The following is a 14,332-nucleotide window of genomic DNA, read 5'->3' as shown; positions in this document are numbered from 1 at the left end:
GCTACGTATATGACTCTGTAACCCATCATCGATTCACTAAACTGGATGGCTCAAGCGTAAATGGTGACTCAAAATTCCATCATCGATTCACTTAAACTCTGATGGTTCTGCTAAGTGTGTATAAGGACCTATAACCTGTTATTGATTCACTAAACCTGGAAGTCAGATTTCAAACCCTCATGGCTAGCCAGTAATCTATCACTGACCTTCTAAACTTGATCACTGGATCATCAATTTCACATATGATCCAGCAAACTTTAACTAGATTTACAACGTTATATACAACCGCTAATTCCAAGATTAATGGCTAAATTTCTAAATTTATACGTGAGTCATTAATTCCATTATTGACCCTTGAAAGTTCACGTATAGATTTCTAACATTATATAAGACCTTATAATTTCATCATTGATTCACTAAATTTAGAGAATAGATCTACAACATTATGTACAAGTAACTAATTCCATTATTGACACATCATACTTAATGACTAGATCTCTAACTTTACACATGAGCCACTAATTCTAATATTGACACATCAAATGTGATGACTAGATCTTTACACATGAGCCACTAATTCTAATATTGACACATCAAACTTAATGACAAGATCTCTAACTTTACACATGAGCCACTAATTCTAATATCAAACTTGATGACTAGATCTTTACTAACACGAGCCACTAATTCTAATATTTACATATCAGACTTGATGACTAGATCTCTTACTTACATGAGCCACTTAATTCTAATATTGACACATCAAATGTGATGACTAGATCTCTAACTTTACACGAGCCACTAATTCTAATATTGACACATCAGACTTAATGACAAGATCTTTACACATGAGCCACTAATTCTAATATTGACACATCAAATGTGATGACTAGATCTCTAACTTTACACGAGCCACTAATTCTAATATTGACACATCAAACTTAATGACTAGATCTTTACACGAGCCGCTAATTCTAATATTGACACATCAAACTTAATGACTAGATCTCTAACTTTACACATGATCCACTAATTCTAATATTGACACATCAAATGTGATGACTAGATCTCTAACATTACACGAGCCACTAATTCTAATATTGACACATCAAACTTAATGACAAGATCTATAACTTTATAGATGATCAATACATCAAACTCAATGAGTGGATTGATTTAAGATTGAGTCTACAACTTAATTAGTAGTTCTCCAATTCTGTGACTGAATGTTCAAATTACTAACCTTACATCCAGATTTATAACTGTTCTCACACTCATTGGTTGAGCCTTTAATGAAATATTTGTAACTCTGTGATTTAGTATTTGTGTTTGTTTGTTTTTTGAATTTCGCGCAAAGCTACACGAGACCTATATGCGCGCTAGCCGTCCCTAATTTAGCAGTGTAAGACTAGAGGGAAGGCAGCTAGTGATCAACACCCACCGCCAATTCTTGGGCTACTGTCTTACCAACGAATAATGGGACTAATCATCACATTATAACTCCCACACGGCTGAAAGAGCGGGCATGATTAATATGAAGGGATTCGAACCCGCGACCCTCAAATTACGAGTCGAGTGCCTTAACCACCTGGTAATGCCGGGCCGATTCAGTATTTAAATATGTTCATATTTTAAGGTTTACCATGTATGTAATAATATTTTTAAATTAATTAATATGTGTCTGCACCTCAAGCTTCATGACTGGACATCGAGATCTATGTCTTAGCGTCAAAATCTATGAGTATTCTTCCATTTCTGAAAAATAACAGAAACTTATTGCCTCAAGCAAACGCTCTACCACTTCTGTGCCATGAAATATGGATTTGAAACTATCTTAATTAATGTTAGTCAAGCACTGAAAGGCATTGAGAATGTATTGCCTACAGTATCCATACGTGTGTTAGGTTAAAGAGTATTATGTGAACAAATAACGAAATAATCTATAGTTTGTGAGGAATATGAACAGATGAGCTCATGAGAAACAAAAATGACAAAAGGCCTGATACTTTAGTCTTCTCTTCTTAGGGTTCGCGCCCGCGTCGCGCTAAACATGATCGCCCTCCCAGTCGTGGGGGTGTATAATGTGACGGTCAATCCCACTATTTGTTGGTTTTACCAACTATACTATCTTGGAGTAGCCCAAGAGTTGGCGGTGGGTGGTGATGACTTGCTGCCTTCCCTCTAGTCTTACACTGCTAAATTAGAGACGGCTAGCACAGATAGCCCTCGAGTAGCTTTGTGCGAAATTCCAAAACAACAACAACAACTCTTCTTAGGGTAACTGTATAAGTTTGGTTTGGTTCGCGGGTTCGAATCCCCGTCGCACCAAGTATGCTTGCCCTTTCAGCCGTGGAGGCTTTATAATGTGACGGTCAATCTCACTATTAGCTGTAAAAAGTATCCCAAGAGTTGGTGGTGGGTGGTGATGATTACCTGCCATCCCTCTAGTCTTACACTGCTAAATTAGGGACGGCTAGCGCAGATAGCCCTCGAGTAGCTTTGTGCGAAATTCAGACAAACAAACCAAAATTAACAGGTTAGCACTGAAATGTCCTTGGTGGTTATGGAATAGAGGTTACGAAACGATGTCGTCAGTTAGCAAAAGAAAGTGAGTTTGTATTCTAGATTTAAGCGTATTTTCTTTATTCAGTTCTACTTGGTATTTTACCGAGACTTATTTGATCGTTAGAGGCTCACAAGCTGTTCACTGTTTCATCAGAAGCGATTGTCCACAGTTTCTTGTTTTTGTATCGAACTAGAGGTTGTCTTTATTATCCTTTCAATGTGTTAAATTTCTATATTTTTTTAAGTAAATTAAAATTCGGTAAAGTTTTAAACTACAAAACACTTCCTTTAGTTCCTTCCTGTGCTGTGTGATAATTAGTTTAATCTGGAAACACTTCCAAACATGAAATACAAAGAACTTTCAGTTCTTCTTAAGTAACACTGGTTTCTAAAGTAGTTTGTTGTTGTACCTTTCTAAATGTTTCAAACCTGCCATACTTACTGTACTTACTTTTCACGTCAATTAACAACATTATTTATGTTTTCGAGCATTTTCTTCTTTTCAATTCAAAATACTCTTTTAAAAAAAGTGGAATTGAAGTTTTGCGTGCACCATTGACAACAGTAAATTGGTTGAAATTATATTATTAATTTGCCTTAACCCTGATCTACCATTTGTTACCTTACGTTATTTCCAGGGTCACTGACCAATAGTCCAACGTAGAATCAAATAATAAGGTTGTTGTTCAATCTGTAGTTACATGACATGCATGGATATTCAACCTTGACACCGCGAAGCTAATTTTGTTTTGAGTACAGGTAGAACAAAAACGAACTTCCACCTAACACAGTCAGAAACCTGTTTTGTCTCATCATAGTCACTGGTCAACAGTGAAAGTGCGAGTGTTCAGAAAGAATTCCTTTGTAACGTGGCTTGCGCTACAATCATCATGTCGTTCTCGTCAGGAGCAGACAACGAACTTTATTGTTAAAGATTGAGCCACAATCTTTAGACATTTAAAAATAAAACTGAGCCTGACTGTAGGATTTCAGGTGGATTTCTGATCACAATGAATTCTTGTAAATACTTGCTAACTCTTGTTGCAAAACTAAGTTTCGTTCTCTTCACTATGAGCGAAAATGTTCAACAAGGTGAGTTCATTTAATGTTTTTATTCTTGGTACAATTGTTCAGCAAATATTTAGCGTAAACTAACTCTACTGACAAAGAAAGTTAATTTCACAGAAATGTTTAAAAATTATTAATTTTTTGTTCCTATTGTACGTAAAATTGTTCAACAAAATGAATAAACCTTCGGTTATTGTAAGTAATACCATTCATCAAGGTAAATAAATTTAGGGTTATTGTAAGTAATACCATTCATCAAGGTAAATAAATTTAGGGTTATTGACAGTAATATCATTCATCAAGGTAAATAAATGTAGGGTTATTGTCAGTCATATCATTCATCAAGGTAAATAAGTTTAGGGTTATTGACAGTAATATCATTCATCAAGGTAAATAAATGTAGGGTTATTGTCAGTAATACCATTCATCAAGGTAAATAAATTTAGGGTTATTGACAGTAATATCATTCATCAAAATGAATAAACTTAGGGTTATTACCAGTAGAAATCTTTAATCAGATGAGACAATCACAGTTTTCTATTAAAGTTTAATGAAAAATATAAATAAAGTAAATTAATGTAGGATCAGTGTCAAATGTTTATAAAAAGAGGTAAAAATAGTAAAGTTTTATAAGACAACTATAAAAATATAAAGAATAAAACAGCAACACAAATTTACTGAATCAATTTGTTTGTTTGTTTTGGAATTTCGCACAAAGCTACTCGAGGGCTATGTGTGCTAGCCGTCCCTAATTTAGCAGTGTAAGACTAGAGGGAAGGCAGCTAGTCATCACCACCCACCGCCAACTCTTGGGCTACTCTTTTACCAACGAATAGTGGGATTAACCGTCACATTATACACCCCCACGGCTGGGAGGGCGAGCATGTTTACTGAATCAAAACAAGCACCATCCGAGGCTGTCATAGAATAATGATTTGTTATGTTGTGTTCTTTGCTTGGAGGTGTTTCAATCAATATAATGTTAGTGGGTTGCGTTTGTTACGTAGCCTTATTTCAGTTAATAACATATTTTAGTGACTGGTATTATTTTGAGTTGAGACCCATAATTAAAATATACAACTTGCCAAAGAAGTACGTTTCGCATTATTTAATAAAGTTTTTATCGCTACCTGGTGGAAATAATATACTAATTGGTTATATAGAAACAAAATGCTGTGAGGTTTACACTTTTCAAAATATGAACACGAAATGATTTCAATGTATACTTTAAAGATTATTTTTATCGGACAAAGCAGATATAATTTATAAGATGTTAGCGTTGAATTTTAACACCACTTAACATGAAATCCTTCAAAGAGCATGTATAGTCGTAACATGAAACATCTTCACCTATCCAACAATGGTAACACTTCATAGAACCAGTAAAAGAACACTGGAATGCATCGTGTTTGAATAATTTTAACTTTGACCTACGTTGTTTCAGGTTAAAGTAATTAGAGGTTAACAACCTCATAATTGAGACTGATTTTGTTTCTGGATGAGTTCCTCTAATTCAGTGATCTTGGACAGTCTGAAAGTTTGTCTCACGATAAATGCTTATTACAGCAAAGTTACAATCTAGCCCCTCTAATGACTTGGATATGAAGTCTTCGTGTATACAAAACTTATCGCACAAAGTGTTTGATGTGTGAGGGTTCCCACCCTATATTCCACGTTCACCCCACTTTTGAAATAGAAGTACTAAAGGAGAGGGGATGGGGTGTAAAGGAGTGATTCACTCCATGGATTCCTTGGAGCAGTCTGAAGAAAGTAACACATGCAAAGTTGACAAACAGAGTAACAAGCTCCCAGATGCCTTTAAATAAAAAGTACCAATGTTTTGAACTAATTTGACTAACTTCGAAATTTCTGACAATTTGTTCCATTCACTGGGTGTTTTGTTGTCTTTTTTTACTAATTTTAAGAAACATCTTAAAGTTAACATAGTCCGCGCATTGTGTGAGATGTGATCACTGAAAAATTATTGGTACATTAGAAAAAATGTCATTGCGGTTTGATACACATGGTCAGTGCAATGTTAAAAAAAGCAGTGCAGTTGCATGGCGACACGGGGTCAGTGCAGTGTGAAAGCCTTTACGTGTGAGCAATCAGTTATCGTAACAACGATTTTGACTAACAACCCGCTGCACATGTTATAATTTCAAAGGTTAGAGAGATGTTTCCCAGAGTGCAGTTTGTTTTCTTTGTCAGCTGGTTATCCTTTCAGGGAATCCAACATCTACACACACCTGCTGCTATCTCTCGTGTAATAATATTTTGAGAAGCTGACGTCACTCACTCATCAAACATGTTTTCTGTACCTTATTTGATTTCTAACTGCATTTCGAAGTACCTCACTTCATAAACTCTGTTTCACGGTGGAAAATTTACAAAGCTAATGTCTGGGGTTCGATTTTTCGTAGTGGTTACAGGAAATAGCCAATGTTGTTTTGTCTTAAATCGAATAAAGAATCAAACATTCTGAAATTAAAACCAGTTAAACTTTTAATCTGAGAGGCTGCTCCTTAATATTCTAAAGATAAAAATAGAAATTATCTTCTAAAACTATTGCAAAATTTTTCTAAACTATGAGAAGAAATAAAGATTACTCTTCTTTTGATTGCAGGTTTAAAATTGAAATGTTACACATTTCAATTACATTTCCCAAGACAAAATACGTAGAGAAACATCACAGAATAATCTTTATTAATGAATTGTTAACCTATTGTTTCTTAGTTACATTATTTGATCTATAATGCACTCTGGTCCTTCACAATTTGAATGCCTGCATTACACCTAATAATTATATTCTGATATTTTTGAAGGAAAAAAAAGGCCCAAAACTACAATATTTTATATAATCCTCAGAAGTTTGTTTGTAGTTCAGCACAGAACTAGACAATAGGCTACGTGTGCTATCTCCATTATGGGTATCGAAACCCAGCTTTTAGCACTTTAAGTCCCGCAGATTTGTCGCAGTATTTTCTAATTGAGCAAGAATGTAGGTGTTAACATACAGTTTCCTTCAAGTTAATATAAGTATTAAATGATATAGTACACCAGACGGTTACCGAGTTGTTAAGGTTGACAATACTTTAAAGGAAAAGATTCTATTAAGTGCAACATCACAGGACTTACATTAAGTTGGTCCAATAAACTAGAAAGTGGTTGGGTCAAAATGATGCCTGTTTGTTATAGAAGGTTTTCAATTATGTCAATTTACGTATTAAACAACAGAGCCCTCTATAAGCAGAATGTAAAAATGAGAAAATATTTCTATAAATACGTGAAAAATTAACTTATAACTGAGAATACAAATACATTGGTTCTTATATGCCACTTATATGCTAATATATGCTACTGATAACCATTCGTTACTATATTTTATTACGATTTTGTTTTTCCCTCGAATGAGCTACGTGCGAGATTTTGTTTTTTAACTGTGAGCTGCAGTACAATAATCGTTTATTTCTGAAGGTTTTGGCTTTACTTTTATACCTCTATAGTAATTTTGATCAGTATTGCATAACATGATTTGCTTATTATAATGAAACTTGTGGTTCACAGAGTTGGATAACTTTAACGATAACCCTTTATATTAACCATTTACATGTTTGTATGTAAGAGAGACCATTTCAGAAAATACATTTTATAGCTTGAAAGTAAATATCTAATGTGTGAGGCTACTTCAAAGGAATTTAACATGTTACTACACAAAACACTTATACGAAAAACAGTGTAAAGTTAATAGCAACTATACATTAGTACATGATCTGAGGTTCAACAACTGATATTTATCTTTATACAGCAATAGTAAGATCCGGCTTAACAAGCTTCAAGATTGTCTCATCTGCAATATTCCCAAGTTTACCTGTTCCACACCTTTCGTCCAGCCTATCAAACGTAAAGTCATCACAGTCCTCGGAAGATGTTAGCCATTTTCTACAGACATATTACAGTCCTCTGAAAGTACTAATCCTTTATCTAGTTTATTGGATACAGAATTATTACAATCTTCGGAAAAGTTAGCCATTTTTCTACAGACATATTACAGTCCTCTGAAAGCACTAACACTTTATCCAGTTTATTGGATACAGAATTATTACAATCTTCGGAAAAAGTTAGCCATTTTTCTACAGACATATTACAGTCCTCTGAAAGCACTAACACTTTATCCAGTTTATTGGATACAGAATTATTACAATCTTCGGAAAAAGTTAGCCATTTTTCTACAGACATATTACAGTCCTCTGAAAGCACTAACATTTTATCCAGTTTATTGGGTGCAGAATTATTACAATCTTCGGAAGAAGTTAGCCATTTTTATACAGATATATTACAGTCCTCTGAGGGCGCTAACCATTTGTCCAGTTTATTGGATGAAGAATTATTACAGTCCTCTGAAAACACCAACCTTTTGTCCAGTTTACTAGATGCAGAACTATTACAGTTCTCTACTACAATTCTTCAACCAGCTTCAACAAAACGGCTTTTAAATACTAATTTATTACGTCAGATAATGAGTGTAACGCATGATAATACTTATAAAAAACAGTTCAATACAACTAATAAAATTAGTTTTATTTCATCAGTTCCTTCTGATTTAGTTTCTTCAACAGTAACAGAAGATAATCGTAAGTATGGCTACATAAGTTTGACGCTAGGAGCTCCAAACCAAATATTTAATGTCGTAGATAAAATAGCAGAGGCTAGCAAACCCTATAATAATTTTTTTGTAATTCAAGACCTGTCTAATTTATTTCATATGATGGAGTTAAGTGAGACTGAAGTAAGAGTTTCGGAGAATTCAAGATTATATGGTATTATACATAATTCTATTACAAATCCTCTGCTGAGTATTGTTAATGATGACGTAAGTATTGGGAAAAAAGATTCTAGTGTTTCATCCAATCCTGAACCGTCTATCTACCAATCTTTCATGTTCTTAGGAAGTGAGAAAGACGATTCTAGTGTTTCATCCAATCCAGAACCGTCTATCTACCAATCTTTCATATTCTTAGGAAGTAGGGAAAACGATTTTAGTGTTTCATCCAATCCAGAACCGTCTATCTACAAATCTTTTATGTTCTCAGGAAGTAGGGAAAACGATTCTAGTGTTTCATCCAATCCAGAACCGTCTATCTACCAATCTTTCATGTTCTTAGGAAGTGAGAAAGACGATTCTAGTGTTTCATCCAATCCTGAACCGTCTATCTACCAGTCTTTCATATTTTTAGGAAGTGAGGAAGATGATTCTAGAGGATCTTTCTTTACAAATGAATTTCACAAACTTATTCGTCCAACGTTTTCTGCTGTTTTAACACCTGATGAAGTGGATTACAGTAAAGATGATTCGTCAATAGATAAAATTAGTATTTTAGAAATGCTAGAGAAACAAACCTCTACAGTAAAGTTATACCGTGGACTACAGTCGAGCCACGTTAACAATCGAGATCCAACAAAATTCCCAGTAACTAATACTAATGACAATGACTCGCATGTTAATACAATGAACCCTTTTCGCTTGTTAAGTTTAAGATTTACAGAGGACGTGGATGACGGGTTAGATTCAGATATTGAACCAACAGAAAGTGACTCCATGCTACTTGGTCTTGACCGAGAAAAAACAAAACTTAAAACTGAGGAAGCACTTTTAGATATTTCTTCCTCTTCCAGCTACCTGTTCGAGGAACCATCTTCTCATGAAAGTTTATTTACTTTTCCTTCTGTTGGAGAAGATCCGACTGGCATCACTGCTCCCAGTTATTCTTCCACGTTGATGTCTAATATGAAACGTTTCAGCCATTTTCCAACTGAAAATTACCATCTTTTTCTTAGGATCAGTAATATTTCATCTAATGCAGTCAGAACCATGTTGAAAAGTCCTTTACCCCTTAATATATTCAAGACAATAAGTACACCTTATGTCCAATCATCCCACGCCTTTGGACCAGAAATTCTTAATTCTCAGCTGGTTACACAAAAAATGATTTTATACCAACAGCTCCAGTCACACGGTTGGCTCCTGTGTTTTATCTCAACTCACGACCCTCTCAAGTGAGCAATGCTAAAAAGGTAAAGAACCGGAGGTAATAACTGAACCGACCAAGTTTTATTTCACCGTGACTCATTCTACAGGAAGATCTGGAATATCTAAAGAACGTGAACAAGGTGATTCCATCGTGCAAAATGACCACGTTGTCTCAGATTCCAAAATAGGAAATAAGAATACAACCGATGGAAATGTTTATAATTTTCGCTCAGAGCTTTCTGTTAGAGAGTCTGATGTAAAGTTCATTCACACCAATTCTGGAGAATCAATTCTTGAAACTAGATCAGAAACCAATCAATTTTTGTCACCACAAGATCTAGGACCAACGAAAATCGAAATTATGAGGAGATTGTCACTGTTTATGGATCCGGAACATTGAGTGATGACACTACTAAACGAACAAGTAGATGGAGTTTTCCAACGGGCCGTCCATATGTTGTGCCAATAGATATTGAAGATGTTCGTCCTTTTGTTGGATCTGGACCTTCTGATGGCTTCATAGGGAACAACAACACTCCACGGTTTCCAAGTGGTAAAAGAGGACAGAATCATCAGACCAGACCAGGTGTGGAGCCACCTCTTCACAAGGCACCGTTCAGACCTCGGCCTCCGATAATCAGGTGAGATTTACCAAGGCTCTTACAAATGCATAAATAGAACAAAAATATAAGAAAACTAGAGTAAAAGTTTTTCTTTATAGAAAATTCTCACCAATTAACTGTTGAGATTGTTTTTTTACAAAAAAATATCTATCTAAAATATTTATCTTTTAATGTAGCGTTTTTCATAGGTTAGTGTTTCTTTATGTAAGCAAACTGTGTTTTGCATTTCTATGTTTACATATTTCAATTCCAAATATTTTTATTCTTAACTGTAGATCATTTTCTTTTAAAATGATTATTCATTTAATTTAGAGCAAAGTTATTCGAGGACTATTCGCACTAGCTATTCATAACTATTAAGTGATATACTGTATAAACATCACTCACTGTCAGTTGTTTGATTTATCCTTGTCAGTCTGAATCATTGGAGTTGATACTCACCATAATAACGTAAGGCGTGCGACTCGTAATCCGAGGGTCGCGGGTTCGCGCCCGCGTCGCACTAAACATGCTCGCCCTCCCAGCCGTGGGGGTGTATAATGTTACGGTCAATCCCACTATTCGTTGGTAAAGACTAGCCCAAGAGTTGGCGGTGGGTGGTGATGACTAGCTGCCTTCCCTCTAGTCTTACACTGCTAAATTAGGGACGGCTAGCACAGATAGGCCTCGAGTAGCTTTGTGCGAAATTTCCAAACAAACAAACGTAATCATGGCCTCAAAGTGCGAAGCGTGTATTTCTTTTGGTCGTAACGGGTTGTGAATCAGGAACACTCAATCCACTATATTATTGATTAGGTTGTGCCCTCACGTTTATTGTTATTATTTATACACGTTTCATGCCATTGTTTTAGTCACTTTTAGAACCGTCAAAGAAAACATTCATGCGTAATAATTGTTTGAATACATTCATTGTGTAGTAATTGTTTTAATACATTCATTGTGTAGTAATTGTTTTAATACATTCATTGTGTAGTAATTGTCTGAATACATTCATTGTGTAATAATTGTTTGTTTAAATGGTTAACTCATGATTCATTAAACTGTTTTTTTTTCTCCTTGTCTGGTAAAGGTTTTAAATTAAGTTCGATAATTGAATAGATTTTACATTATAATACTATAGTGGCCTGGCATGGCCAAGCGCGTAAGGCGTGCTACTCGTAATCCGAGGGTCGCGGGTTCCTGCCCGAGTCGCGCTAAACATGCTCGCCCTCCCAGCCGTGGGGGCGTATAATGTGACGGTCAATCCCACTATTCGTTGGTAAAAGAGTAGCCCAAGAGTTGGCGGTGGGTGGTGATGACTAGCTGCCTTCCCTCTAGTCTTACACTGCTAAATTAGGGACGGCTAGCACAGATAGGCCTCGAGTAGCTTTGTGCGAAATTTCCAAACAAACAAACGTAATCATGGCCTCAAAGTGCGAAGCGTGTATTTCTTTTGGTCGTAACAGGTTGTGAATCAGGAACACTCAATCCACTATATTATTGATTAGGTTGTGCCCTCACGTTTATTGTTATTATTTATACACGTTTCATGCCATTGTTTTAGTCACTTTTAGAACCGTCAAAGAAAACATTCATGCGTAATAATTGTTTGAATACATTCATTGTGTAGTAATTGTTTTAATACATTCATTGTGTAGTAATTGTTTTAATACATTCATTGTGTAGTAATTGTCTGAATACATTCATTGTGTAATAATTGTTTGTTTAAATGGTTAACTCATGATTCATTAAACTGTTTTTTTTTCTCCTTGTCTGGTAAAGGTTTTAAATTAAGTTCGATAATTGAATAGATTTTACATTATAATACTATAGTGGCCTGGCATGGCCAAGCGCGTAAGGCGTGCTACTCGTAATCCGAGGGTCGCGGGTTCCTGCCCGAGTCGCGCTAAACATGCTCGCCCTCCCAGCCGTGGGGCGTATAATGTGACGGTCAATCCCACTATTCGTTGGTAAAAGAGTAGCCCAAGAGTTGGCGGTGGGTGGTGATGACTAGCTGCCTTCCCTCTAGTCTTACACTGCTAAATTAGGGACGGCTAGCACAGATAGGCCTCGAGTAGCTTTGTGCGAAATTTCCAAACAAACAAACGTAATCATGGCCTCAAAGTGCGAAGCGTGTATTTCTTTTGGTCGTAACAGGTTGTGAATCAGGAACACTCAATCCACTATATTATTGATTAGGTTGTGCCCTCACGTTTATTGTTATTATTTATACACGTTTCATGCCATTGTTTTAGTCACTTTTAGAACCGTCAAAGAAAACATTCATGCGTAATAATTGTTTGAATACATTCATTGTGTAGTAATTGTTTTAATACATTCATTGTGTAGTAATTGTTTTAATACATTCATTGTGTAGTAATTGTCTGAATACATTCATTGTGTAATAATTGTTTGTTTAAATGGTTAACTCATGATTCATTAAACTGTTTTTTTTTCTCCTTGTCTGGTAAAGGTTTTAAATTAAGTTCGATAATTGAATAGATTTTACATTATAATACTATAGTGGCCTGGCATGGCCAAGCGCGTAAGGCGTGCTACTCGTAATCCGAGGGTCGCGGGTTCCTGCCCGAGTCGCGCTAAACATGCTCGCCCTCCCAGCCGTGGGGCGTATAATGTGACGGTCAATCCCACTATTCGTTGGTAAAAGAGTAGCCCAAGAGTTGGCGGTGGGTGGTGATGACTAGCTGCCTTCCCTCTAGTCTTACACTGCTAAATTAGGGACGGCTAGCACAGATAGGCCTCGAGTAGCTTTGTGCGAAATTTCCAAACAAACAAACGTAATCATGGCCTCAAAGTGCGAAGCGTGTATTTCTTTTGGTCGTAACAGGTTGTGAATCAGGAACACTCAATCCACTATATTATTGATTAGGTTGTGCCCTCACGTTTATTGTTATTATTTATACACGTTTCATGCCATTGTTTTAGTCACTTTTAGAACCGTCAAAGAAAACATTCATGCGTAATAATTGTTTGAATACATTCATTGTGTAGTAATTGTTTTAATACATTCATTGTGTAGTAATTGTTTTAATACATTCATTGTGTAGTAATTGTCTGAATACATTCATTGTGTAATAATTGTTTGTTTAAATGGTTAACTCATGATTCATTAAACTGTTTTTTTTTCTCCTTGTCTGGTAAAGGTTTTAAATTAAGTTCGATAATTGAATAGATTTTACATTATAATACTATAGTGGCCTGGCATGGCCAAGCGCGTAAGGCGTGCTACTCGTAATCCGAGGGTCGCGGGTTCCTGCCCGAGTCGCGCTAAACATGCTCGCCCTCCCAGCCGTGGGGGCGTATAATGTGACGGTCAATCCCACTATTCGTTGGTAAAAGAGTAGCCCAAGAGTTGGCGGTGGGTGGTGATGACTAGCTGCCTTCCCTCTAGTCTTACACTGCTAAATTAGGGACGGCTAGCACAGATAGGCCTCGAGTAGCTTTGTGCGAAATTTCCAAACAAACAAACGTAATCATGGCCTCAAAGTGCGAAGCGTGTATTTCTTTTGGTCGTAACAGGTTGTGAATCAGGAACACTCAATCCACTATATTATTGATTAGGTTGTGCCCTCACGTTTATTGTTATTATTTATACACGTTTCATGCCATTGTTTTAGTCACTTTTAGAACCGTCAAAGAAAACATTCATGCGTAATAATTGTTTGAATACATTCATTGTGTAGTAATTGTTTTAATACATTCATTGTGTAGTAATTGTTTTAATACATTCATTGTGTAGTAATTGTCTGAATACATTCATTGTGTAATAATTGTTTGTTTAAATGGTTAACTCATGATTCATTAAACTGTTTTTTTTTCTCCTTGTCTGGTAAAGGTTTTAAATTAAGTTCGATAATTGAATAGATTTTACATTATAATACTATAGTGGCCTGGCATGGCCAAGCGCGTAAGGCGTGCTACTCGTAATCCGAGGGTCGCGGGTTCCCGCCCGAGTCGCGCTAAACATGCTCGCCCTCCCAGCCGTGGGGGCGTATAATGTGACGGTCAATCCCACTATTCGTTGGTAAAAGAGTAGCCCAAGAGT

The 14,332-nt window shown here is 36.0% G+C and overlaps 1 protein-coding gene across 1 annotated transcript in view; it reads left to right on the top strand.

Moving 5' to 3' along the window:
* Positions 1-2,823: 2,823 nt before the first annotated feature.
* Positions 2,824-14,332, top strand: part of LOC143242319 (uncharacterized) — a 33,526-nt gene continuing 22,017 nt past the window's right edge. The window contains exons 1-3 of the mRNA XM_076485679.1: positions 2,824-3,657; positions 7,442-9,690; positions 10,000-10,305. Of these exons, the coding sequence (XP_076341794.1) occupies positions 8,153-9,690; positions 10,000-10,305 (1,844 nt within the window). The 5' untranslated portion in view covers positions 2,824-3,657; positions 7,442-8,152. The remainder of the gene's footprint in view (positions 3,658-7,441; positions 9,691-9,999; positions 10,306-14,332) is intronic.

The sequence above is a fragment of the Tachypleus tridentatus genome, unplaced genomic scaffold (genome assembly GCF_004210375.1).
Source record: "Tachypleus tridentatus isolate NWPU-2018 unplaced genomic scaffold, ASM421037v1 Hic_cluster_2, whole genome shotgun sequence".
NCBI lineage: Eukaryota > Metazoa > Arthropoda > Merostomata > Xiphosura > Limulidae > Tachypleus > Tachypleus tridentatus.
Note: the sequence above shows the minus strand (reverse complement) of the source record. Positions and strands in the feature narration are given on the sequence as shown.